The sequence below is a fragment of the Oryctolagus cuniculus genome, chromosome 15 (assembly GCF_964237555.1).
Source record: "Oryctolagus cuniculus chromosome 15, mOryCun1.1, whole genome shotgun sequence".
Taxonomy (NCBI): Eukaryota; Metazoa; Chordata; class Mammalia; order Lagomorpha; family Leporidae; genus Oryctolagus; species Oryctolagus cuniculus.
In genome coordinates this window covers 26,067,028-26,090,767 of record NC_091446.1, presented here as the reverse complement: position 1 = coordinate 26,090,767, position 23,740 = coordinate 26,067,028, and the positions used below count along the sequence as shown (strand labels likewise).

At 46.0% G+C, this 23,740-nt stretch overlaps 2 protein-coding genes and 1 pseudogene across 3 annotated transcripts in view; 1 reads left to right on the top strand and 2 right to left on the bottom strand.

Annotated features, from left to right (window-relative positions):
* Nucleotides 1–243: 243 nt before the first annotated feature.
* SLK (STE20 like kinase) overlaps nt 244–23,740 on the top strand; it is an 86,166-nt gene continuing 62,669 nt past the window's right edge. Inside the window, exon 1 of one of the 2 annotated variants that reach the window (XM_002718721.5) lies at nt 244–1,019. In XM_002718721.5, coding sequence (XP_002718767.2) covers nt 870–1,019 — 150 coding nt within the window. In that variant the 5' untranslated portion in view covers nt 244–869. The remainder of the gene's footprint in view (nt 1,020–23,740) is intronic. The other variant, XM_002718722.5, reaches the window with a different exon arrangement.
* LOC100348017 (large ribosomal subunit protein eL32) lies at nt 15,922–17,806 on the bottom strand. The gene has a single exon (XM_070057274.1). The coding sequence runs from the start codon at nt 16,394–16,396 to the stop codon at nt 15,989–15,991; it is 408 nt and encodes a 135-aa protein (XP_069913375.1). The 5' UTR covers nt 16,397–17,806; the 3' UTR covers nt 15,922–15,988.
* LOC108178438 (small ribosomal subunit protein eS12-like) lies at nt 18,572–19,685 on the bottom strand (annotated as a pseudogene).

Here is a 23,740-nt window from a genome sequence, read left to right as displayed (position 1 = left end):
ACCGAGGCAACATCCGCCAGCGTCGCAACGCGGGGGCCACTACGAACAAAGCCAGAGGCTGACGAGGATTCGGGGTTCGCAGGGCCAGCGCCGGGCCCGCCTCGGGGGACCGCAGGGAACCAGGGCCCGCCGCACTCGGCTCACCAACACTTCGGCGCCGCCAGCCTGCGCGGGCCAACGCGCGTGCGCGGGGCTCAAGGGGCCGCCCCTGCGCGGGCGCGCGGCGGGGGAACGCGCGGGCACGCTGCGGAGTCGGCGTCGGCGTCGGCGCGCGCTCCAGGCCGCGGCTGTGTGGGCTGGGGAGGGAGCGAGGCGGAGGTGGCGGCGCCCCAGAGCTGAGGGGACGCGCGGGCCTCGCGCCGCAGGAATAGAGACGGCTGCGAAGGAGGCCCGAGGCTCGCTGCCCGCGGCCGGGGAGCTTGGCCTCTCGCGCGCTCGTCTCAGCGGCTGCCGGCCGCTTCCCTCGCCCCGAGTGGCCGCCGCCCCTGGAGACTCGTCGTGACACGGGCCTAAGCCGCCGCGGCTGCGGGCGTGCAGACCCGCCGGGCGCCGTCGGGCCGGGCCGGGACCGGGTGGACGGGCGTCCGCACAGGTGCAGCCCCCGCGGGCCGGCCGGGGGCCAGGCGCCCCATCGCGCGGCGGGCGGGCGGGCGAGCCGGGCTCGGCGCAGGGCGCCCCCCCTCGCCGCGGGCCGGAGCCCCGGGCGCTGCCCCGCCCTCTCCGGGGACGGCCCGGCCGGAGCCGCGGGAGCCGGAGACCCCGCGCCGCCGCCCGTCCGCCGGGCTCGCGCGGAGAAGGAGGCGGAGAAACTTTGCCTTTTATTGTTGTTTCTAGTCCTTAAGTGCAAGGAACTCTGTGGGGGAGGAAAAATGTCCTTCTTCAATTTCCGTAAGATCTTCAAGTTGGGGAGCGAGAAGAAGAAGAAGCAGTACGAGCACGTGAAGAGGGACCTGAACCCCGAGGAGTTTTGGGAAATCATAGGCGAGCTGGGCGACGGAGCCTTCGGGAAAGTGTACAAGGTAAGAGGGAGACGACGGGAAGTGGCCTGGGAGATAGAGCAGCCGCTGGCCCAGGGGCACGGGGGCTTCACGCTGCGGCGACCCTTTCCTGCCTCCTTTTTGACTTCGCGGCCAGGCGCTGGAACTTTCTTTAGCCGACCATCCAAGGAGTCGCTTAGACCGGGGGCTTAAGGATTCAACAGAATGGGGCTTGGATGGAGTTTATCGAGGGGACCGGGTTATTCCTGCTTCTCTGTCAAACTCCAAGGAAATGAGAGTTCCGTAATTTACAGGAGGGGTCTGGCCATGGGCCTCCAATGATCTTACAGTGGGACACTCGTTACCTTTTTTAGTGGATTTTTGTTTGGTTCCTGTTTGCATTTCTCTTTTTAGGGTCCAGGGCATACATTAGGCTGTAGCTATAGCTAGTATATAGCCCATCTCCTGGGATCAGAGCCAGGTGATAGCTACTTGGTCTGTCCTTGAGTGGTTGCTTGACAACATCGCATAAAATGGAATGGAATCTCTTAGAAAATTTCCAGAAGAGAAAACTTGCATCTGGTGCTAGTTTCTAAATATAATTATAGTAAGCTTTGACTAGATGTCAATACCAAAGCCTAAGGATAAAGCATTGTATGTATACATATTATTTCTATAGAAAGATTTGGCATTTTAACCTGAAGGCATTCATGTGAACCGTTTACTGTCTGCTAAGGAGCATTTGAGTGATGTCATTGGAATATTTTCATCTTGAAGGGTAAGGCTTTTATGAGACACAGTTTAGGGGAAGGACCAACAGTGTTGCCTAGAAGTGAAAACATAAATAAGTAACTTGGTTTTTTTTTTATAGGAAGTTTGCCGTTTGTTAAGTACTTTCAGGTAATTGACTTTTCCAAAAATCTGGTGAGGTGGACAGGTCAGTAGTAGTAGCCACCTTTCACATCTGAGGACACTGAGATTAACAAGTTATTCATACAAGTCAAGTTTTGACTTGAACTCAGATCTTCTGACTTCATTTATATATATATTTTTACTTTAACATCAATTGGTAGAAGTGGCAGCATTTTCCTTGCTTTGTAAGCAGCATTACCTTTGACTTTACTCTGCCACAAATGCATCTTGTTCCTTATGCGCTCTCCTCTCTATGTGCTTTCAAGACACATTGTTCATAATTGTCGCATTATAGTTAGTGTGTTTGTATTTCTGTAACGAAAGCATTATGATGTTCATCTGGGTTTAACCATTGCCTTAGCACATAGCATATCTCTGTTGAAGTGCAAGATTGTTCTCATGTGAATGCTATTGAAGTTCATGTCTGCAAAGTGGGCCTCAGTGTTTGGGTGGACGGCTGGGTATGGTTTCAGCAAGAGCTTACTGTGTGAGATGTGTGTAGGAAGGGCTTTTAGTGCAGAGCGAAGATCTCTTCTGGGAGTCGAGTTGTGTGTTAGTGTTGGCTGTCACTTAGCTTCTCTGCCCCTTTGTTTTCTTGGCTGTGAAGTTCCAAGTTTTCCTAAATGTTTGTTTAGACCCCTTAACCTATTAACGTTCCGTGAGTATGCAGTTAGCTGGGAAAGGCAAAACAAATCCTCAAGGCATCTGGCATCCTGTAGTTTGAAAGCAGCAGGTGATTTCATGTTTTCATGGTGCAAATATGTTGTTTTATCAAATATAAACAGCTGAGTATTAAGGGCAGTGGCTCTTGAGTCAACATTTCTCGGCTCCCTCTCTCCATAGTAGTGTGTGACCTTGGGCAGGTTACTGACAAGTTCTATGCCTGACTGTCCTCATCAGTAAGGCCTGCCACTCAGTATGTTAGGATTAAAGGAGATAATAAATATAAGTCACACAGAAAGGGCTTAATAAGTGGTAGACGTTACTGTTAACATTTGGAATTCATAGAAGTAAAATATGGGATGGGACAGGAAAAGGTACTAAACAGGAAACCATTTCCTTAGTTTCCCATGGCAGGGGCAGGTTGTGTGAGCTATCAGTACTTCTGTGGTTTATTCTGTAGTGACCGTTTCTGCAAAGTTAATGTCTATGGTAAAAATGGAAAGTTTTCTGAAAATTAACAACTTCATGTGGTTAAACACTAATTGTTTCAGGGATAATTTCTGTGGGCTTACTGACTGTGTTTTAGGATGATATTTCAAGAATCTGAGTTCCTTGCATCTTTTTTCATTTCATTACTCCAGGCTTCTAAGGAATAGAGTGTAAAAAATTTTTTTAAAAGAAAACTTAAACTTTATACTTATCTGACCTATTTGGGCCTAAAAACTTTGCCTCTAAATTTTTGCTTTTCAAGATTCCCTAGAAATTATAAAGTTACTGACTTCTTTCTATGTGGGGAAAAGTTATCAAACTTTAACATTTTATGTAGTAGTATGCAGTAGAAAACTACTTCTAAACTTCTAATCATTTGTTTGTGGAAATTGGTAACTCACAAAGATTACATTGTAAATAGGTATTCATTTTTCCAGCACAGTTGTATTCCTTCCTCTTAGTCCAACATTATAAATACATCTCTAACATAATTACTTCCTTGCCTGAAAAATCTTTGCTATTTTACTTTTGTTTTCTGTTTAATATGGTATTATTTAACATATATATGAAGCTATGGAATATCCCTCACAATTTTCTATTTTTGGATTTCTGTTTTTAACAGAAAAAAGGGAATGACATAAAATTATTTAATGAATTGCATTTTTGGACAGCTGATGTTTTCTGTTAAACCAGTTGAAGCTGAACTCCAGGTTGTGTGTTGGATGCAGATTTTTTTTTTTTTTTTAATTTGACAGGTACAGTTATAGACAGAGACAGACAGAAAGGTCTTCTTTCTGTTGGTTCACTCCCCAAATGGCCGCCACGGCCGGCACTAGGTGCTTCTTCCTGGTCTCCCATGTGGGTGCAGGGGCCCAAACACTTGGGCCATCCTCCACTGCCTTCCCAGGCCACAGCAGAGAGCTGGACTGGAAGAGGAGCAACTGGGACTAGAACCGGCGCCCATATGTGATGCCGGCGCCACAGGCAGGGATTAACCAAATGAGCCATGGCGCCGCCCCAACAGATGGTTTTCTTTCTTTCTTTTTTTTTTTTTTTTTAATTTGACAGAGTTAGAGAGAGGGACTACAGAGAGAAAGTTCTTCCTTCTGTTGGTTCACCCCCCAAATGGCCGCTACGGCCGGAGCTACGCCAATCCAAGCCAGGAGCTTTTCCTGGTCTCCCACGTGGGTGCAGGCGCCCAAGCACTTGGGCCATCCTCCACTGCCTTCCCGGACCACAGCAGAGACTGGACTGGAAGAGGAGCAACCGGGACTAGAACCAGCGCCCATGTGGGATGCTGGCGCCGCAGGCAGAGGATTAACCAAGTGAGCCTCGGTGCTGGCCCCAGATGGTTCTTTTTTGACAACTGATGAGTGTATGCCTTTTAAGAAATGGTGAAATGTGGCTGATGCCACGGCTCACTAGGCTAATCCTCCGTCTTGCGGCACCGGCACACTGGGTTCTAGTCCCGGTCGGGGCACCAGATTCTGTCCCGGTTGCCCCTCTTCCAGGCCAGCTCTCTGCTGTGGCCTGGGAGTGCAGTGGAGGATGGCCCAAGTGCTTGGGCCCTGTTACTTGCATGGGAGACCAGGAGAAGCACCTGGCTCCTGGCTTCGGATCAGCGCCATGCGCCAGCCGTGGCAGCCATTGGAGGGTGAACCAATGGCAAAGGGAGACCTTTCTTTCTGTCTCTCTCTCTCACTGTCCACTCTGCCTGTCCAAAAAAAAAAATTGGTGAAATGTATGATCATTGTATTGAAAAATATAGGAGCATATATGTACATTTAGCAGTTAAAGTAAATTTTGTATTATCAGTCATCAGGATTGAGAAATTTTGCCTCCTTTCTGAATCTTATCTCTGCTCTCCCTAAAGTAGACCACTATTCTATCCTTAAGTTAGTCATTCATTTGCTTTTTTGTATAGTTTATCATCTAGTATTTAACCCTACATTTAAAAAAATTTATTTATTTGAAAGGCAGAGTTATTGGGGCCAGCGCTGTGGTGTAGTGGACTAAGCCTCTGGCTACGCTGCCAGGCAGTTCCAGTTCTGGTTGCACCTCTTCCAATTCTGCTCTCTGCTATGGCCTGGGAAAGCAGTTGAAGATGGCCCAAGTGGTTGGGCCCCTGCACCCACATCGGAGAGCCAGAATTCTGAAGCTTCTGGCTCCTGGCTTTGGATCAGCCCAGCTCCAGCTGTTGCGGCCGTTTGGGGAGTGAACCAGTGAATGGAAGACCTTTCTGTCTTCCCTCTCTCTCTGTAACTCTGCCTCTCAAATAAATAAATAAAATCTTGGAAAAAAAAAAAAAAAGAAAACGCAGAGTTACAGAGTCAGAGACAGAGAGAGAGACAGGGAGACAGGCAGAGGCAGAGAAATCTTTCATCTGCTGATTTACCAGTGCCCATATGGGATGCTAGTGCTGCAGGTGGCGGAAATACCTGCTATACCATAGTGTGAGCCCCTTAACCCTAAATATTATAAACTTTAGTTTTGTGAGTACTTGAACTTTAGATGAATGGGATCATACACATATATCTTCTATTAAAACTAGCTTTATGTTTGTGACATTTGTTATCAGCTAGAGCTGTAGGTAGTTCATTTTCATTGTTGCAGAGTATTTAATGATTATATCACTGGTTGCTTACCATTGTACAATTAATGAATATATCAGCTTCTTGTTTTTGGCTACTACACATAATGTTGCATGAATTTTGTTAATCCAGGAGTGGAATTGCTGAGTACAAAGGAGTGTAAATTTGATTTTACTAGGTGAATCCAAACTAGTTATACCAATTTACATTTCCATTGGCAGTGTTTGCTTTGCATCCTTGCTAACATTTGATATCATCAGAATTTTATGTTTTGAAGAATTTTTTTTTTTTTTGACAGAGTGGACAGTGAGAGAGAGAGACAGAGAGAAAGGTCTTCCTTTGCCGTTGGTTCACCCTCCAATGGCCGCCACGGCCGGCGCGCTGCAACCAGCGCACCGCGCCCATCCGATGGCAGGAGCCAGGTACTTCTCCTGGTCTCCCATGGGGTGCAGGGCCCAAGCACTTGGGCCATCCTCCACTGCCACTCCCTGGCCACAGCAGAGAGCTGGCCTGGAAGAGGGGCAACCTGGACAGAATCCGGCGCCCCGACCGGGACTAGAACCCAGTGTGCCGGCGCCGCAAGGCGGAGGATTAGCCTAGTGAGCCGCGGCGCTGGCCCAATGCATGTATTTTTTTTTTTTTTTAAAGATTTATTCTATTTATTAATTTGAAAGGCAGAGTGACAGAGAGGGTAGTAGGGAAGGAGTGGGGAGAGAGGAGGAGAAAGAGGTTTTCACCTGGTGGCTCACTCTAAAAGTGGCCACAACAGCGAGGACTGGACTAGGCCAAGGCCGGGGACCAAGAACTCCATCCTGGTCTCCCTCAACAATCTAACCCACCGCCACAACATTGGCTCCTTTTATAATTTTTTTTGTTTGGTTTTTTAAATATTTACAGACAGAGGTCGTCCATCCGCTGGTTCACTCTCCAAATGGCCTCAAGGGCCGGAGCTCAGCCAATCTGAAACCAGGAGCTTCTTCCGGGTCTCCCATGTGGGTGCAGGGGCCCAAGCGCTTGGACCATCTTCCACTGCTTTCCCAAGCCATTAGCAGAAACTGGATTGGAGACTACAGTGGGGCTCATGTGGTATGCTGTTGCGACAGGTGGAGGCTTAACCTTTCACACCACAGCACCAGCTCCTCCTTTTAGAATTTTTAAGATTTACAATTATTTTAGAATTTTAAGTCTGTATTCCATTCTTGTCTTTTGGCTTCAGGTGTTGCTTTTGAAAGTTGGATGTCATTTGTTTTCTGATATTTTCTCTTTGATTTTAAGATTTTTTTTTTTTTAAGATTTATTTTATTTATTAGAAAGGCACAGTTACAGAGAGAGAAAGCGGGAGAGACAGAATTTTTCCACCTGTTGCTTAGGGGTGGGCCAGACCGAAGGCAGGAACCAGGAACTTCTTTGGGTCTCCCAAGTGGGTGTAGGGGCCCAAGGACTTGGGCCATCTTTCATTGCTTTCCTAGGCACATTAACAGGGAGCTGAATTGGAAGTGGAGCAACCTGGAGTCAAACCAGTGCTCACAGAGATGCTGGCATTGCAGGCAGCAACTTTACCCACTATGCCAAAATGCGGGCCTCAAAGTTTTTTTTTTATTCCCTCTCACTGTGTTGTATTTTGATGTAAATCTTTCTGTCCTTCCCTCACCTTTCATTTTTCTGGGCTCTTGTTTAGTTCTTTCCATTCAAAGATTAAGCGCTTTCAGTTCTGTAACATTTTCTTGTTTGACAGCCTCTGCCACTCTTTTCCCCCTTGCCAATGAATAGTTCTTGTCAGTCTTTAGATAATAAATGTCTCTAAATTCAGTGGACACTTACTATCTTGTTTGGCCTCTTAGAAGCATTTGAGACTTTTGATTTTTATATATATATTTTGAAAGACTTACTCATTTATTTGAAAGGCAGAGTTAGAGGGAGAAAGACAGAGATCGATGGATCCTCCATCCACTTATGCACTCCCCCAAATGGCCACTACACTGAAGTTAGGACAGGCCAAAGCCAGGAGCCAGGACCTCCATCCTGGTCTCCTACATGGGTGGCAGGGATCCAAACACTTAAACCACTTTTACTGATTTCCCACTCTGAGAAGCAAGGAGCTAGATCAGAAGTGGAGCAATTGGGACTCTGACACCCGTATCATATGCTGGTGTTGCAGGTGGTGGCTTAACCCTCTGCCACAACACTGGCCTTCATTCTTTCCTTTAAAAAACTTTTGGCTTTTAATTTACCTTACTGTTTTATTTATTTATTTATTTAAAATTATGAAGCAGAGTATGTGCGTACACTTGCCAGTACTCCCATCTGCTAATTTGCTCCAGAACCTGGATTGCAGTAAATTGGTTGGTGGGAACCTAATTACTTGAGCCATCACTGCTGCCTCCCAGAGTCTGTTTTAGCCAGAAACTGGAGTCAAGAGTGGGCCTCGGGAGTGCAGTGAGGACGGCCCAGGTCCTTGGGCCCTGCAGCTGCATGGGAGACCAGGGGGAAGCACCTGGCTCCTGGCTCCGGATCGGTGCAGCACACCGGCTGCAACACACCGGCCGTAGAGGCCACTTGGGGGATGAACCAATGGAAAAGGAAGACCTCTCTCTCTCTCTCTCACACACACTCTCTCACTGTCTCAACTCTGCCTGTCAAAAAAAAAAAAAAAAAAAAAAAAAGTGGACCTGATATCAAACCCAGGCATTCTGGTCTGGAATGTTGGCATCTTAACCTCTAGGCCAAATGCCTGTCCCTTACCATACTCCTAACTTTGTATTATCTGTGTCAACTGCTCGGACTCCTTCACTGACTTTTGCTCTCGGATGTAGGCCCTTTACCTTCTCCTTTTTTGTGAGAACCCATCTTCCATGGCTTCAGTTACCATCTAGATCTAATTTATGTTTCTAACCTAAGACATCTCCTGCCTCCCTCCTGCTCTTTTGATCTAGAGATCCACACATCCAACTGTAAACTAGAAATTTCTGCTTGGATATCTCACAGATATCTTAAATCCAAAACATGAACTAATTCAGCTCATGTCAGCCCTCAGTTTGCTCCTGCTGTATTCCTGTTCAGTAATTGCCAGTTGAATGGGGCTGGCAACCAGGAGCTCATTTTTACACTTGATCTTAGCCAAAAGGCTGAGAAGCGATCAGGAGCTCATTTTTAATACCTCTTGTTTTCTTATCTAAAAAACTCAAACACCAAAGCCTACTAGGTCTACCTATTAAATACTTATTTTTTCCTTTTTAAAAGATTTTTCAAATTTTTTTAAAGATTGATTTATTTTTATTTGAAAGTCAGAGTTACACAGAGAGAGGAGAGTTGCAGAGACAGAGAGAGGTCTTCCATCCGATGGTTCACTCCCCAATTGGCCGCAACAGCCAGAGCTGCGCTGATCCGAAGCCAGGAGCTAGGAGCTTCTTCCAGGTCTCCCACGTGGGTGCAGGGGCCCAAGGAGTTGGGCCTTCTTAAACAGCTTTCCCAGGCCATAGCAGAGAGCTGGATTGGAAATGTAGTAGCCAGGACTAGAACCGGTGCCCATAGACTTTTAAATTTGAAAGTCAGAATTAGGGGGGCATGTAATGAAGGAGAGAATGGTATCTTTCATCTGCTGGTTCACTCCCCAAATGGCTGCAACAGCCAGGGCTGGGCCTGAAAAAAGTAAGGAGCCAGGAGCTTCATCCAGGTCTCCCACATGGATACAGGGGCCCACATGCTTGGACCATCTTCTGCTGCTTTCTGAGGCAGATTTACAAAGATCTGGATCAGAAGTGGAGTGGGGGCTAGCGCTGTGGTATAGTGGGTAAAGCTGCTGCCTGCAGTGCTGTCATCCTATATGGGCACCGGTTTGTGACCCGGCTGCTTCACTTCCGATCCAGCTCTTCTGCTATGGCCTGCGAAAGAAGTAGAAGATGGTCCAAGTCCTTGGGCCCCTGCACTCAGATGGGAGACCGAAAGAAGCTCCAGGCTCCTGGCTTCAGATTGGCGCAACTCTGGCCGTCGCTGCTAATTGGAGAGTGAACCAGTGGATGGAAGACCTGTATCTCTCTATCTCTCTCTACTATTTCTATCTGTGTGTAACTCTGACTTTCAAATAAATAAATCAATCATATAAAAAAAATAAAGGAAGTGGAGTGGCCAGGACTTGAACTGGTGCCTATAGGGAATGCCAGCACCGTAGATGGTGGCTTAACCCAGTACGCTACAGTGCCAGCCCTTAAATACTTTTTTTTTTTTTTTTTAAGATTTATTTATTTGAGGCCGGCGCCACGGCTCACTAGGCTAATCCTCCGCCTTGCGGCGCCAGCACACTGGGTTCTAGTCCCGGTCGGGGCGCCGGATTCTGTCCCAGTTGCCCCTCTTCCAGGCCAGCTCTCTGCTGTGGCCAGGGAGTGCAGTGGAGGATGGCCCAAGTGCTTGGGCCCTGCACCCCATGGGAGACCAGGATAAGTACCTGGCTCCTGCCATCGGATGGGCGCGGTGCGCTGGTTGCAGCACGCCGGCCGTGGCAGCCATTGGAGGGTGAACCAACGGCAAAGGAAGACCTTTCTCTCTGTCTCTCTCTCTCACTGTCCATTCCTGCCTGTCAAAAAAAAAAAAAAAAAAAAAGATTTATTTATTTGAAAGTCTTAATTACACAGAGAGAAGAGAGAGAGAGAGAGAGAGAGAGAGAGGTCTTCCATTCATTGGTTCACTCCCCAGATAGCCGCAACAGCCGGAGCTGCGCTGATCTGAAACCAGGAGCCAGGAGCTTCTTCTAGGTCTCCTACGTGGGTACAGGTGCCTAAGCACTTGGGCCATCTTCCACTGCTTTCCCAGGCCGTAGCAGAGAGCTGGATCGGAAGAGGAGCAGCCGGGACTAGAACCGGCGTCCATATGGGATGCTGGCACTTCAGGACAGGGCATTAACCTGCTGCGCCACAGCACCGGCCCCTAAATACTTGTTTTTGAAGTTTATTCAGGAGTGGACATTTGGCACAATGGTGAAAATGCTGCTTAGGACACCCACTTTTTTTTTTTTTTTTTTAAATTTATTTGACAGAGTTAGAAGGAGAGACAGAGAGAAAGGTCTTTCTCCTTTTGGTTCACTCCCCAAGTGGCCTCTATGGCCAGAGCTACGCCGATCCGAAGCCAGGAGCCAGGTGCTTCCTCCTGGTCTCCCATGTGGGTGCAGGGGCCCAAGCACTTGGGCCATCCTCCACTGCCTTCCCGGGCCACAGCAAAGAGCTGGACTGGAAGAGGAGCAGCCGGGACTAGAACCCGGTGCCCATATGGGATGCCGGTGCTGCAGGCAGAGGATTAACCAAGTGAGCCACGGCACTGGCCCCATGGACACCCACATTTTATATCGGAGTGCTTTGGTTCAAGTCCTGTCTGCTTCAGATTACAGCTTCCATCTAATACACACCATTGGAAGCAGTAGCTGGTGGCTCAGGTGCTTGAAGCTTCTGGCTCCTGGCTTCTGCCTGGCCTGGCCTCAGGTGTTATGGCCATTTGGGGAGATCTCCCATTTGCTGGTTCACTCTCCACATGGCTGCAAAATAGCCAGATATGGGCCAGATTGAAGTCAGGAGCCAGGAGCTCCATCCTGGTCTCCCACATGGGTGGCATGACCCAAGTACCTGAGTCATCTTCAGCAGCTTTCCCTGGTGCATTAGTGGGAAACTGGATTGGAAGTGGAGGAGCCGAGACCTAAACCAGCACTCAGATATGGGATTTGGCTTAACCCTTGCTTCACAACACTGGCCTCTGGAAGTGTTTTATTTAGTCCATTTTCTGTTGATATAACTGAATACTAACAGGGTAATTTATAAAGAATAGAGATTTAAAAAAAAATATATGTATTATTTGAAAGGCAGAGTTACAGAGAGATAGGGAGAGACAGATCTTCCATCTGCTGGTTCACTCCCCAGAGGCTGCAATGGCCAGGCTGAAGCCAGGAGCTTCTTCCAGGTCTCCCATGCTGGTGCAGAGGCCCAAGGATATGGGCCATCTCTTGCTGCTTTCCTAGGCCATTAGCAGGGAGCTGAATTGGGAGTAGAGTAGCCAGGGCTTGAACCAGCGCCCATATGGGATGCTGGCACTGCAGACAGTGGCTTATCCTGCTGTGCCACTTGATGGCGCCAAGAATGAGATTTATTTGGCTGACAGTTATGGAGGCTGGAAAGTCTGAGACTGTGTCATTGACATCTGCTCAACATTTGATGAGGACCTTTTGTATCATTACATGGGCATCACATGGTGAGACAGAGCATGTGTGCCAGAGAGAGCTTGCTTTTATAACAATGCCACTAATCCATGAATAGATTTCCAATGAACAGAATCCTTATGACCTAATCTCCTTTCTAAAGTTCTACCTCCAGATACCATTAACATGAATTTGGGGACTGTTTTCAGCGCGTGAAATTTGAGGTACACAATCAAACGACAGCAGGGTATTTTCCCAGTTACTTCATATACTCATTGGCACTTGCTGTTGTTATTGGTGTTAACTTTTTGTTTTTCAAGATTTATTTATTTATTTGAAAGGCAGAGTTACAGAGAGGCAGAGAGAGAGAGAGGCAGGGAGAGAGAGAGAGGAAGGGAAAGAGAGAGAGGCAGGGAGAGAGAGGGAGAGAGGGAGAGAGAGGGAGAGAGGCAGGGAGAGAGAGGGAGAGAGGCAGGGAGACAGAGGGAGAGAGGCAGGGAGAGAGAGAGGCAGGGAGAGGGAGAGAGAGACAGGGAGAGGGAGAGAGAGACAGGGTGGGAGAGAGAGAGGGAGAGAGAGAGAGGCAGGGAGAGAGAGAGAGGCAGGGAGAGAGAGAGAGGCAGGGAGAGAGAGAGAGGCAGGGAGAGAGAGAGAGGCAGGGAGAGAGTGAGAGAGATTCCATCCACTGGTTCACTTCCCAATTTTCCACAAAGGCTGGAGCTGCACCGATCTGAAGCCAGGAGCCAGGAGCTTCTTTGGGATTTCCTACGCGGGTGCAGGGGCCCAAGGACTTGGGCCATCTTCTACTTCTTTCCCAGGCCATAGCAGAGAGCTGGATGGGAAGTGGAGTCGCCAGAACTGGCACTGGCGCCCATATGGGATGCCAGCACTTCAGGTGGCAGCTCTAGCCTCTGTGTCACAGTGCCGGCCCCAGTTAGTTTTCTTTAATGTTTTATGTTAGTCACTCTGTTGAGTTTGAGTGGATTTACTTACATTTTCCTGATGACAAATGAAGTTCAGTACCTTTTTATGTGTTTATTGGATATTTTGATGTTTGTGGAATCCCCATGTAAGCCCCACTTTTAAAAATAGCTTTATTGAGATATAATTTATACGCCACAAAATTGACCCATTTTAAGTGTGTTCCATTTTATGAGTTTTCATAAATTGCAACCATCGCCACAGTCATACTTTTTCTTTTGTGCCCATTTTGCACCCAGCCCCTGTTCCCATACCCAGCCAAGATGACCATCCTGCTCTGATTTGCATTCTATCTCTATTATTATGTCTTTTCTAGAAATCTATTACAAAGGGAAACATAGTATATATTCTTACATGTGTGGCTTTTTTCATTTAGCATAGGATTTCTCATTCTTGGCACTATGGACACTTAGGATCCGATCCTATGATTCTTTTTTTTTTTTTGTGGAGAGCTATTTTGTGCATTGTAGCATGTGTAGCAGCATCCTTGGCATCCACTCATTGGATGCCAATAACACCCTTCCACCTTAGATAACTCCTGAAGACAAAAATCACTTCCAGTTGAACATCAGTGGTTGAGTATAATGTTTGTGTGGTTCATACATTAATTCTCTGGCCAAGTAAGAAATGGATTACTTATATTTTCCTTAACAATTTGTAGGATTTGAGTCCTATGTTCACTGTGTAGATTACTTTTCTTTATTTAATTTTTTCTGACTCTTAGCGATGTTATAGAACTGGAAAATGAATTTATTAGAAAACAAGAATTAAAAATAAATGAAGGACTTCAGATTTTATGGCAATTGAACAAACACTAATTTGCTCCAAAACCTCAATATAAACAATTTTCAAGGCAGGTGTGGCATAGCCAGTTAAGCTGCAGCCTGTGATGCCAGCATCCTATTTTGGAGCACCGGTTTCAGGTCCTGTCTGCTCTTCTTCCGATCCAACTGCCTGCTAATACACATGCAGAGGCAGCAGAAGTTGACCCAAGTACTTGCACCCCTGCCCACTCACGTGGGAGACGGGTTCTGGCTTTGGTCTGGCTCCGCCCTGACCACTGGGACCTTTTGTTAAGTGAATCAGTGGAGGGAAGGTATCTTTGTCTCTATCTCTCTTTCTGCCACTTTGCCTTTCAAGTAAACAAATCTTTTTTTAAAAGATTTATTTATTTTATTTGAAAGTCAGAGTTACACAGAGAGAAGGAGAGGTCTTCAATCGCTGGTTCACTCCCCAGCTGGCTGCAACAGCTGGAGCTGGGCCAGTCCAAAGCCGTGAGTCAGGAGCTTCTTCCTGGTCTCCCATGCAGGTGCAAGGGCCCAAGGGTTTGGGCCATTTTCTACTGCTTTCCTAGGCTATAGCAGAGAGCTGGATCAGTAATGGAGCAGCTGGGACTCAAACTGGTGCCCATATGGGATGCTGGCACTGCAGATGGTGGCTTTACCTGCTGTACCACAGCACTGCTCCCCCCCCCCCCCAAATAAATCTTCAAAACAAAAACACTGTTGTCTCTAAGGGATGACATTTGGTGCAAAAGTTCAAAGGCTGCTTAGGATACATCCTGTATTGGAGTACCTGCATTTGAGTCTTGGCTCTGCTCCTGATTCCAGCTTCCTGCTAATGCACACCCTGGGAGGGAGCTGTGATGGCTCAGGTAGTTGGGTCCTTGCACGCATGTGGGAGACCTGGAGTAGTTCCTCGCTCTTGGCTTCAACATGACCCAATTCCTCCTGCTGTTCATGCATTTGGAGAGTAAGCCAACGGAGGGAGATTCCCTCTCTCTCTGCCTCTCAAATAAAAACAAACAAGTAAAGCACAGTTGTCTTTTAAAGTTTTAAAACTTTTCCTTGTATAAAAAATATATAGGTTCTATATTACCTTGTTAAATTTTTGCTTTGATATTGTACCTCTTCATTTTCTGTTTTAAACATTTCTCCCATTATATTTTGCAATTACTGTTTGAATGAAGGAAAGCTTTTGTTGTTAAACCTGAAATTCCTTAACCCAATTGAACACTCTTGTGTATTCCCCACCCCCAGCATTCATTATGAAAATTTTCAATTCTGTAGGAAGACTGAAAAGCTTGAACAGTGAATATACATTTAATAACTACCTACAACCTATAGTTGGTCATATTTTGCTATATTTGTTTATATGTCTATCCATTTAGCCATTTATCTCTTGTTTTTCTTTTTCCTTCTGTTCTCTTGAGATTTTTTCTCTTTTAATTATTTGATTTCTTTTACTTTTCTTATGTTGGTGAATCCTTCCTGAACAATTTTGAATAATGTGACATTGGAAATACTAGTGCACTCTTTTATAATAGTTCTGGAAGAATTTCAAACTTTGAAACTTTTTGGTAGAAGTTGAGGCTTTCCTTGTTAATTACTTTTACTTGTTACTTTTGTGTACTGAGAACTGAGGTCGATGGGAATTTCGGAACAAACTTTAGTGGAAGGGACTAATCTGAATTTTTCCCCTAAAGAGTAATTTTTTTAAAGATTTTTATTTATTTATTTGAAAGGGTTACACAGAGAGAGGAGAGGTAGAGAGAGAAAGAGATATCTTCCATCTGCTGGTTCACTCCCCAACTGGCCACAGCGGCCAGAGCTGTGCCCATCTGAAGCCAGGAGCCAAGAGTCTCCTCCCAGTCTCCCATGTGGGAGCAGGGACCCAAGGTCTTGGGTCATGTTCCACTGCTTCCCCAGGCCATAACAGAGAGCTGGATTGGAAGTGGAGCTGCCGGGACTCAAACCGGCACCCATATGGGATGCCTGCACTGCAGGTGGCAGCTTTATCCCCTATACCACAGTGCTGCCCCTCCCCCCCCCTTTTAAAAAGATTTTTATTTATTTATTTGAAAGTCAGAGTTACACAGAGAGAGGAGAGGCAGAGAGAGAGAGAGAGAGAGAGAGAGAGAGGGAGAATAGTAATTTTCAGAAGTAGTTTCTAAATAGATAATTTCATATCAAGGTTATGAGAAGAAAGTATCAAAACCAAGATTGCTGCTTTATATCCCCGTGTTTCTTATTAGCCTTCTGGCTTTTTTTTATCTATAAGAATATGGCACTAATTGTGCATATCAGAGTGTCAAGACAGTAGTTGTTCCTTGCTTATTTTGTAAGATGGATAGTTTTTCTTTTTTTTAACCAGTTTTCAAGGTTTTATTTAAACACAAATAAAATGCGCACCCGAGCCACCTACTCATTTTCTTCACTGCGCAGCCTGGCGTTGGGGTTGGTGACCCTGATGGCCAGCTGGGCCGCTTTCTCCACAATGGCTTTGCGGTTCTTGGAGGAGACGTTGTGAGCAATCTCTGCACAGTAGGATTTGTTGCACATCAGCAGCACCTCCAGCTCCTTGACGTTGTGGACCAGGAACTTCCGGAAGCCGCTGGGCAGCACGTGCTTGGTCTTCTTGTTGCTCCCATAGTCAATGTTGGGCATCAAGATCTGGCCCTTGAATCTTCTCTGCACCCTGTTGTCAATACCTCTGGGTTTCCGCCAGTTACGCTTAATCTTGACATAGTGGTCCGACTGGTGGCGGATGAACTTCTTGGTCCTCTTTTTGACGATCTTGGGCTTCACCAGGGGTCTGAGGGTGGCCATGGTGCCGAGGAGAGGGCAGCCACCTCCGGAGGCAGCGCCGAGGAAGAGAAGGCGATAGTTTTTCTAATTTACCAATTTACTAGCTCATGCTTGATCCTATAAATTAGTGCTGAAATAGTAATTTGAGTGTTTTTTTTTGACCGGCAGAGTGGACAGTGAGAGAGAGAGACAGAGAGAAAGGTCTTCCTTTGCCGTTGGTTCACCCTCCAATGGCCGCCACAGCCGGCGTGCTGTGGCCGGCGCACCGCGCTGATCCGATGGCAGAAGCCAGGTACTTATCCTGGTCTCCCATGTGGGTGCAGGGCCCAAGTACTTGGACCATCCTCCACTGCACTCCCTGGCCACAGCAGAGAGCTGGCCTGGAAGAGGGGCAACCGGGACAGAATCCAGCGCCCTGACCGGGACTAGAACCCGGTGTGCCGGCGCCGCTAGGCAGAGGATTAGTCTATTGAGCTGCGGCGCCGGCAATTTGAGTGTTTCTTTAACAAAGTGAAGGTATTTGAATCAGTCTTCCCTCTCTTTCCCTTTCTATTCTTCTTTCATTAATATATAATTATCTCAAAAGTATGAGCAAAGTTAATGAATGTCATTTCTCTTTGTATTCAGTCTTTATAGCATCTCAGTTTTAACGAAATACACTAAATGGGGTGAGTGTTTGGCTTAGTCGTTAAGATGTGAGCATCCAACATTGGATCTGCTAGTTCACTTCCAAATTGCCCACAACAGCCAGGGGTAGACCAGATGGAATCCAAGAGCCCAGAACTCAGTGTGGGTTTCCCATGTGGGTGGCAGGGTCCCAGATTCTTTAACCATAATGTGCTGCTTCTGAGGGTGTGTGGTAGCTTTCTGCTAAGGAAGCAGAAGATCCAGGACTTCAGCCAGATACTCTGATATGGGATTTGGACATCCCAGGTGATGTCCCAGTCACCATGCTAAGTACATGTCCCTTGCTTTTAGTTTTAAAAAATTCTTCCCTACCCAAGATGCTGAAGATGTCCTCCTGTATTTTTTAAAATAAATTATTTATTTTGAAAGTCAGAGAAATGTTTCATGCACTGGTTACTCCCCAGATGGCTGCAACTGCTAGTGTTGGGTCAGGCTGAAGCCAGGAATGCCAGGAGTTCATCCAGGTCTCCCATATGGGTGTGGGGGTCCAAACACTGGACTATGTTTTGCTGCTTTTCCCAGGTCATTAGCAGGGAGCAGTATTGGAAGTGGAGCAGCCAGGACACAAACTGGTACCCATATGAGATATCAGAGTTGACAGGCGGCACCCTTACCTGCTATGCCACAACACTAGCCCCTTCTTAAAGTTTTATTGTATTGCCTTCTACATTAGGTATATAATTAAATGAGTATTGATTATAAAGTGTGAAATAGAGTTCCAATGTCTTTTTCTATGCCAGTTGTCCAGCATGATTTTCTGAAAGATGTCTAATGCTTCTGTCATAAATCAGTTGCACATGATAAGTTTCTCTGACATTTATTGCTTCTTTAGGATAAATTTCTAGAAGGAAAATTATTAGGGTAAAACAAACGGTTAGTTATTAATATTTACTGTGAAATTACTCTGGAAAGTTTATATAGATTTATTTTTTTCCCCAAGTGTTTTTTTTATTGTGGTAAAATATACATAAAACCCACCTTCTTGAATATTTTAATTGTACAGTACAGTTTAGTGATATTATAGTCACTCAATTGGGGAGTGAACCAGCGGATGAGAATCTCTCTCTCTCTCTCTGCCTCTCTTCTCTCTGTATAACTCTGACTTTCAAATAAATAAATCAATCTTTAAAAGATTGATTTATTTTGAAAGATTTACAGAGAGATCTTCTATCTGCTGGTTCACTCCCCAGGTGGCTGCAATGTCCAGCACTGGGCCAGGCTGAAGCCTGGAGCCAGGAGCTTCATCTGGATCTCCTATGTGGTTGGCAAGGGCCCAAACACTTGGGCTTTCTTGTACTGCTTTTTCCAGGCCATTAGCAGGGAGCTGAATCAAAAGTGAAGCATCTGAGACACAAACTGGCATCCTTAGTGGCTTTACTTGCTTTGCCATAGTGCCCGCCCCAACTCCTAAAGATTTTTTATTAAGTACATCATATAAATTGAATCGTACAGTATTTAACATTTAACCTTTTTTGTTTTTTGAAAGTGAGCCAAAAAAAATTTTTTTGTTCATTTCTTGCATTTGAAGTACTCTTTGTTGACATCCTTGGCTTGAGTTTTTTTGCCATAGTCCTTAACCACTGCACAGCTGCAACCAGCCACTTCATGGAGTTTTATAGAGTGGGTTTTACAGAAGCCTACCCATTCCCCAAGTTTCTTGTTGTCATCAACCTTAATGAGGTTGATTTGGTGTTCAGCACAAAGGGCCTCCACCAGCTTGAGATACACAGGACTCATCACAGTTAGGTGCAAGCACACAAAATGGGCTTGGTGCTTGTCTAAGGCTTTGGCAGCTTCACGAATTCCACAAGCTAGGCCATCATGGATGAGGGAGGTCTTTAGCAGTTATTGTAAAAGCAGTGTTAACGTCTGTTACACCTCCAGCAGCAATACCTTCCTCTGCTATGCCGGTGGGTTACAGGTGAAAGTGAATCTCGAATGCACTTGGGGTGACTTGGTGGCAGCAGGGAAAGAGCAGTAGTTAACATTTTGTGCCTGTCTTATTTCACTTAGTGTAATGTATTCAAAGTTCATCTATGTTGTATCATGTGTCAGAATTTTCTTGCTTTTTGAGGCTGAATGATATTCCATTGTATGTACATCCACAAAGATTCTAATTTCTCTCTATCTTTGCCAGCACTTTTCTGTTTTTTTTTTTTTTTTTTTTTTTGAGGGGGGTAGAAGTCTATCCTAAGAGGCATGAGATGGTATTTCGTTGATGTTTTGACTTGCATTTCTCTATAATAAGTTTTTAAAAATTCATTTATTTGAAAGAATTACAGAGAGAGAGGGAGAAACAGAGGTACCTTCTGTCAGCTGGTTCACTCCCCAGATGACCAGAATTGCCAGGACTGGCCAGGCTGGAGCCAAGTGCATCATTCAGGTCTCCCTCCTGAGTTAAGGGACCCAAATGCTAGGATCATCTTCCACTGCTTTTCCAAGGCCATTAACAGGGAGCTGCATTGGAAGTGGAGTGGCTGGTACACAAATTGACACCCTAATGGGATGCCTGCATTGCAGGTGGCAGCTTAACTGCCATACTGGCCCCAAGAATTCTTTTCAGAAAATGATTTCTAAATTTATTTTGAAGAAGTTATGGCAAGAACATACAGTTGATCTTCATTGTCCATGAACTCTGTGTCTGCTAATTTGTCTGCTTGTGAAAACTTACTTGTGACCCCAAACTCTGCAATTGTAGCACTTATATTGTAATTATGCAAAACTATAAAAATTTGAGTTCCTTGCCAGTTTGTGTGGTTGTAACAGAATACCACAGTCTGGGTGATTTATTAAGAACAGAAATGTATTTTCTCACTCTTGGAGGCTGAGAAGTCCCTACAAGGAACTGTCATCTAGTGAGGGCGTTCTTGCGGCATCATCCCATTGGTGAAAGGGTAAGAGAGGGAGTTGAACTTGTCCTTTTAGAATGGCACCAATCCCACCCATCTGGGTGGGGCCCTCATGGCCTAATCACCTCTTAAATGTCCTGCTTCTTGGGGCAGCTCTGTGGCACAGTGGGTATAGCTGCCACCTGGGGTACCTGTTTGTGTCCCAGCTGCTCCACTTCCAAGCCATCTCCCTGCTAACACACCTGGGAAAACAGCAGAAGATTAACCCAGGTGCTTGGGCCCCTGCATCCATGGAGGAGACCTGGCTCCTGGCTTCAGATTGGCCCAGCTCTGGCCATTTAGGGAGTGAACCAGCAGATGAAGATATTGCTCTCTAGCTTTATGTTTTTCTCTCTGTAACTTTGCCTTTCAAATAAATAACCTTTTAAAAGAAAAAAGTCATACTTATTTTAAAAGAGTTACAGAGAGGCAGAGGCAAAGAGAGAAGGAGAGAGGTCTTCCATCCTCTGGTTCACTCCCCAGCTGGCCACAATGGCTGGAGCTGCGCTGATCAGAAGCCAGGAGCTTCTTCCAGATCTCCCACACAGATTCAGGGGCCTAAAGACTTGGGCCATCTTCCAGTGTTTTTCCAGGCCACAGCAGAGAGCTGGATCAGAAGTGGAGCAGCCAGGACTCTAAACCGGTGCTGCAGGCGGCAGCTTTACCTGCTACGTCACAGTGCCGTCCCTGGTCTACTTCTTAATACTGTTAAAATGGCAATTAAATTTCTTTTTCTTTAAAGATTTATTTATTTATTTGAAAGTCAGAGTTACACAGAGGAGAGGCAGAGAGAGAGAGAGAGAGAAAGGTCTTCCATCCGCTGGTTCACTCCCCAGTTGGCCACAACGGCTGGAGCTGTGCTGATCCAAAGCCAGTAGCCAGGAGCTTCTTTCTGGGTCTTCCATGCGGGTGCAGGGGCCCAAGAACTTGGGCTGTCGTCTACTGCTTTCCCAGGCCATAGCAGAGAGCTGGATCGGAAGAGGAGTGGCTGGCTGTCAAACTGGCAGCCATATGGGATGCTGGTGCTTCAGGCCAGGGAGTTAACCCACTGCACCATAGTGCCGGCCCTGCAATTATATTTCAGTGTGAGTTTTGGAGGGGACATTTAAACCATAGCATCCCCTGGAAACACATTCCCAGCTCAGGTTGAAAAATGATCCTCTGCTTTGTTATTTCAGCTCTCGTACAGAGATGAGCAGAGGATGTACACAAAAGATAACAGTAAAGTGTAGTGCACAGACCTTTGACTCTGGGGCCAGATAGAGAGCATTTGAACCCCTACTCTGTCATCTGTTATAGGGGTAGCCTCAGGCAAATAACTTCATTTCTTTCTCTCTTTTTAAGAGGATTTATTATTTGAAAGAGTTACAGAGAGAGGAAGGGAGAGACACAGGGAGATCTTCTGTCCACTGGTTCATTCCCCAGATGGCTGCAATGCCTGGGGCCGGGCCAGACTGAAGCCAGGAGCCGGGAGTTTCTCCTGGGTCTGCTATGTGGGTGGCAGGGGCTCAGGCACTTGGGCCATCTTCCACTGCTTTATCCAGGCCATTCAGCAGGGAGCTGCATCGGAAGTGGAGCAACTGGGACTCAAACCGGCACCCACATGGGATGCTGGTGTCACAGGGGGTGGGTTTACCTGCTATGCCACAGTGCTGGCCCCTTCTCTCTTTTATAAAATAAAATAAAATATACTGGGATGAATTATATATAGTATTTAAGATTATAATCTACACACACACACACACACACACACACACACATACATATTTCTGTGAGTGGTGGTTCAGGTTCACCAGTTTGTTTGCAGCAACATTATAGAATGTAACTCTTACATCTGATGAGGATTGACTACATCTTTGCTAAATGATGACAAATAATTTTAATATTCACACTTGGCTTCTGCCAAAAGCTTATCAGGACTCTGAAGAAATTACCAGAATTAGCATATAATTTAAAATAGGGGGTGGGTATTTAGTGTAGCACTTAAGCTGCTACTTGGGACTCCCACATACTGTATCAGAGTCCAGTCTCTGATTCCAGTTCCAGCTTCCTAATAATGTGTACCCTGGGTGGCAGCAGTGATAGCTCAGGTATTTTGGTCTCTGCCATCTACTTGGGAGATCTGGATTCAGCCTGGCCCAGCCTTGGCTGTTGTTAGACATTGGGGAGTGAACTAGTGGATGGAGAGCTGTCTCTGTCTGTATCTCTATGCCTTTCAAATAATAAAAGAACTAAATTTTTTCCCCCAAGAACTAAAATTTTAAGGTATAAAATAACAGGTCAGGGGCTGCTGGCATTATGGTTTAGTGGGTAAAGCTGCATCCCACATAGGCACCAGTTTGTGTCCTGGCTGCTCTACTTCCCATCAGTCTCTCTGCTAGTGGCATGGTAAAAGCACTGGAGGGTGACCCAAGTGTTCAGACCCCCCATGTGGAATAAGCTCCTGGTTCCTGGCTTTAGCCTGGCCCACACTGACTGTTGAAGCTACCTGGGGATTGAACCAGGATGGAAGATGTTTATCTCTCTTCTGTCTCTGCCTCTCCCAGTAACTCTGACTTTCAGAATAACTGAGTCAATCTTTAAAAAAAAAAAAAAAGGTAAGAGCAGCATGAACAGTCTAAAAGTCTATACTTCTCTCAGCACTGTCACCCTTTTCATTTAACAGCTCTTTGGAACTTTGGATATATGTTAGCCAAGTAGTTAGTGCTACTCTGTGCCTTAGTCTTCTCATCTGTAATTCTCCAAACTTGAGGGATTATTTCAGTTATTAAGCTGTTGCCTTATAGCTCCAAACACACCTTTCTGTTCTTTACTTTGTGATTCTGGTTGTAAGACTAAATCCCGCCGGCACCGCAGCTCAATAGGCTAATCCTCCGCCTTGCGGCACCGGCACACCGGGTTCTAGTCCCGGTCAGGGCGCCAGATTCTGTCCTGGTTGCCCCTCTTTCAGTCCAGCTCTCTGCTGTGGCCTGGGAAGGCAATGGAGGATGGCCCAAGTCCTTGGGCCCTGCACCCCATGGGAGACCAGGAGAAGCACCTGGCTCCTGCCATTGGATCAGCACGGTGCGCTGGCCACAGCGCGCCAGCCATGGCAGCCATTGGAGGGTGACCCAACGGCAAAGGAAGACCTTTCTCTCTGTCTCTCTCTCCCACTGTCCACTCTGCCTGTCAAAAAAAAAAAAAAAAAAAAAAAAAAAGACTAAATCCCATTTCTGCCTTGCTAGCTGCTCACTTAGGTATCACAGGTAGGTGGTGCTAGGGAGAGGCTGCACAGAGGAGGAGGAAAAAGAATGCAAACTCTTTTCTTTTTTTTTTTCCTGTGAGCTTCCTGTCACTATACCCACCACCTTAGTGGATGTCCTCCACTTAAACAATAGTAGGTGTTTTTTTCTACAGAGCAGTTGTATCTAGTTTGTTTTTCCAGTGTTCACAGAACTAGCCTCAGCGTCACCCTTCATAACATCAGCACCAGTGGACTGGTACTCTGTTCCTCAGAAGTTGTTTTTTTTTTTTTCCCAGAAACCTTTAATTTAAGGAATACAAATTTCATGGTATTCATAAATATAACTTTAGGAATATAGCGATTCTTCCCACTGTACCTACCCTCCCACCCACACTGCCACCCCTCTTGTTCCTCCCTCTCCTATTCCCATTCTTATTTTTTACTAAGATCTATTTTTCAATTAACTTTAATACATATATAATGAACTTTGTACTAAGTAAAGAGTTCAACAAATTGTATGAAAAATAAAATTGTTCCTCAACAGTTGAGACAAAAGGCTGTTCAAAG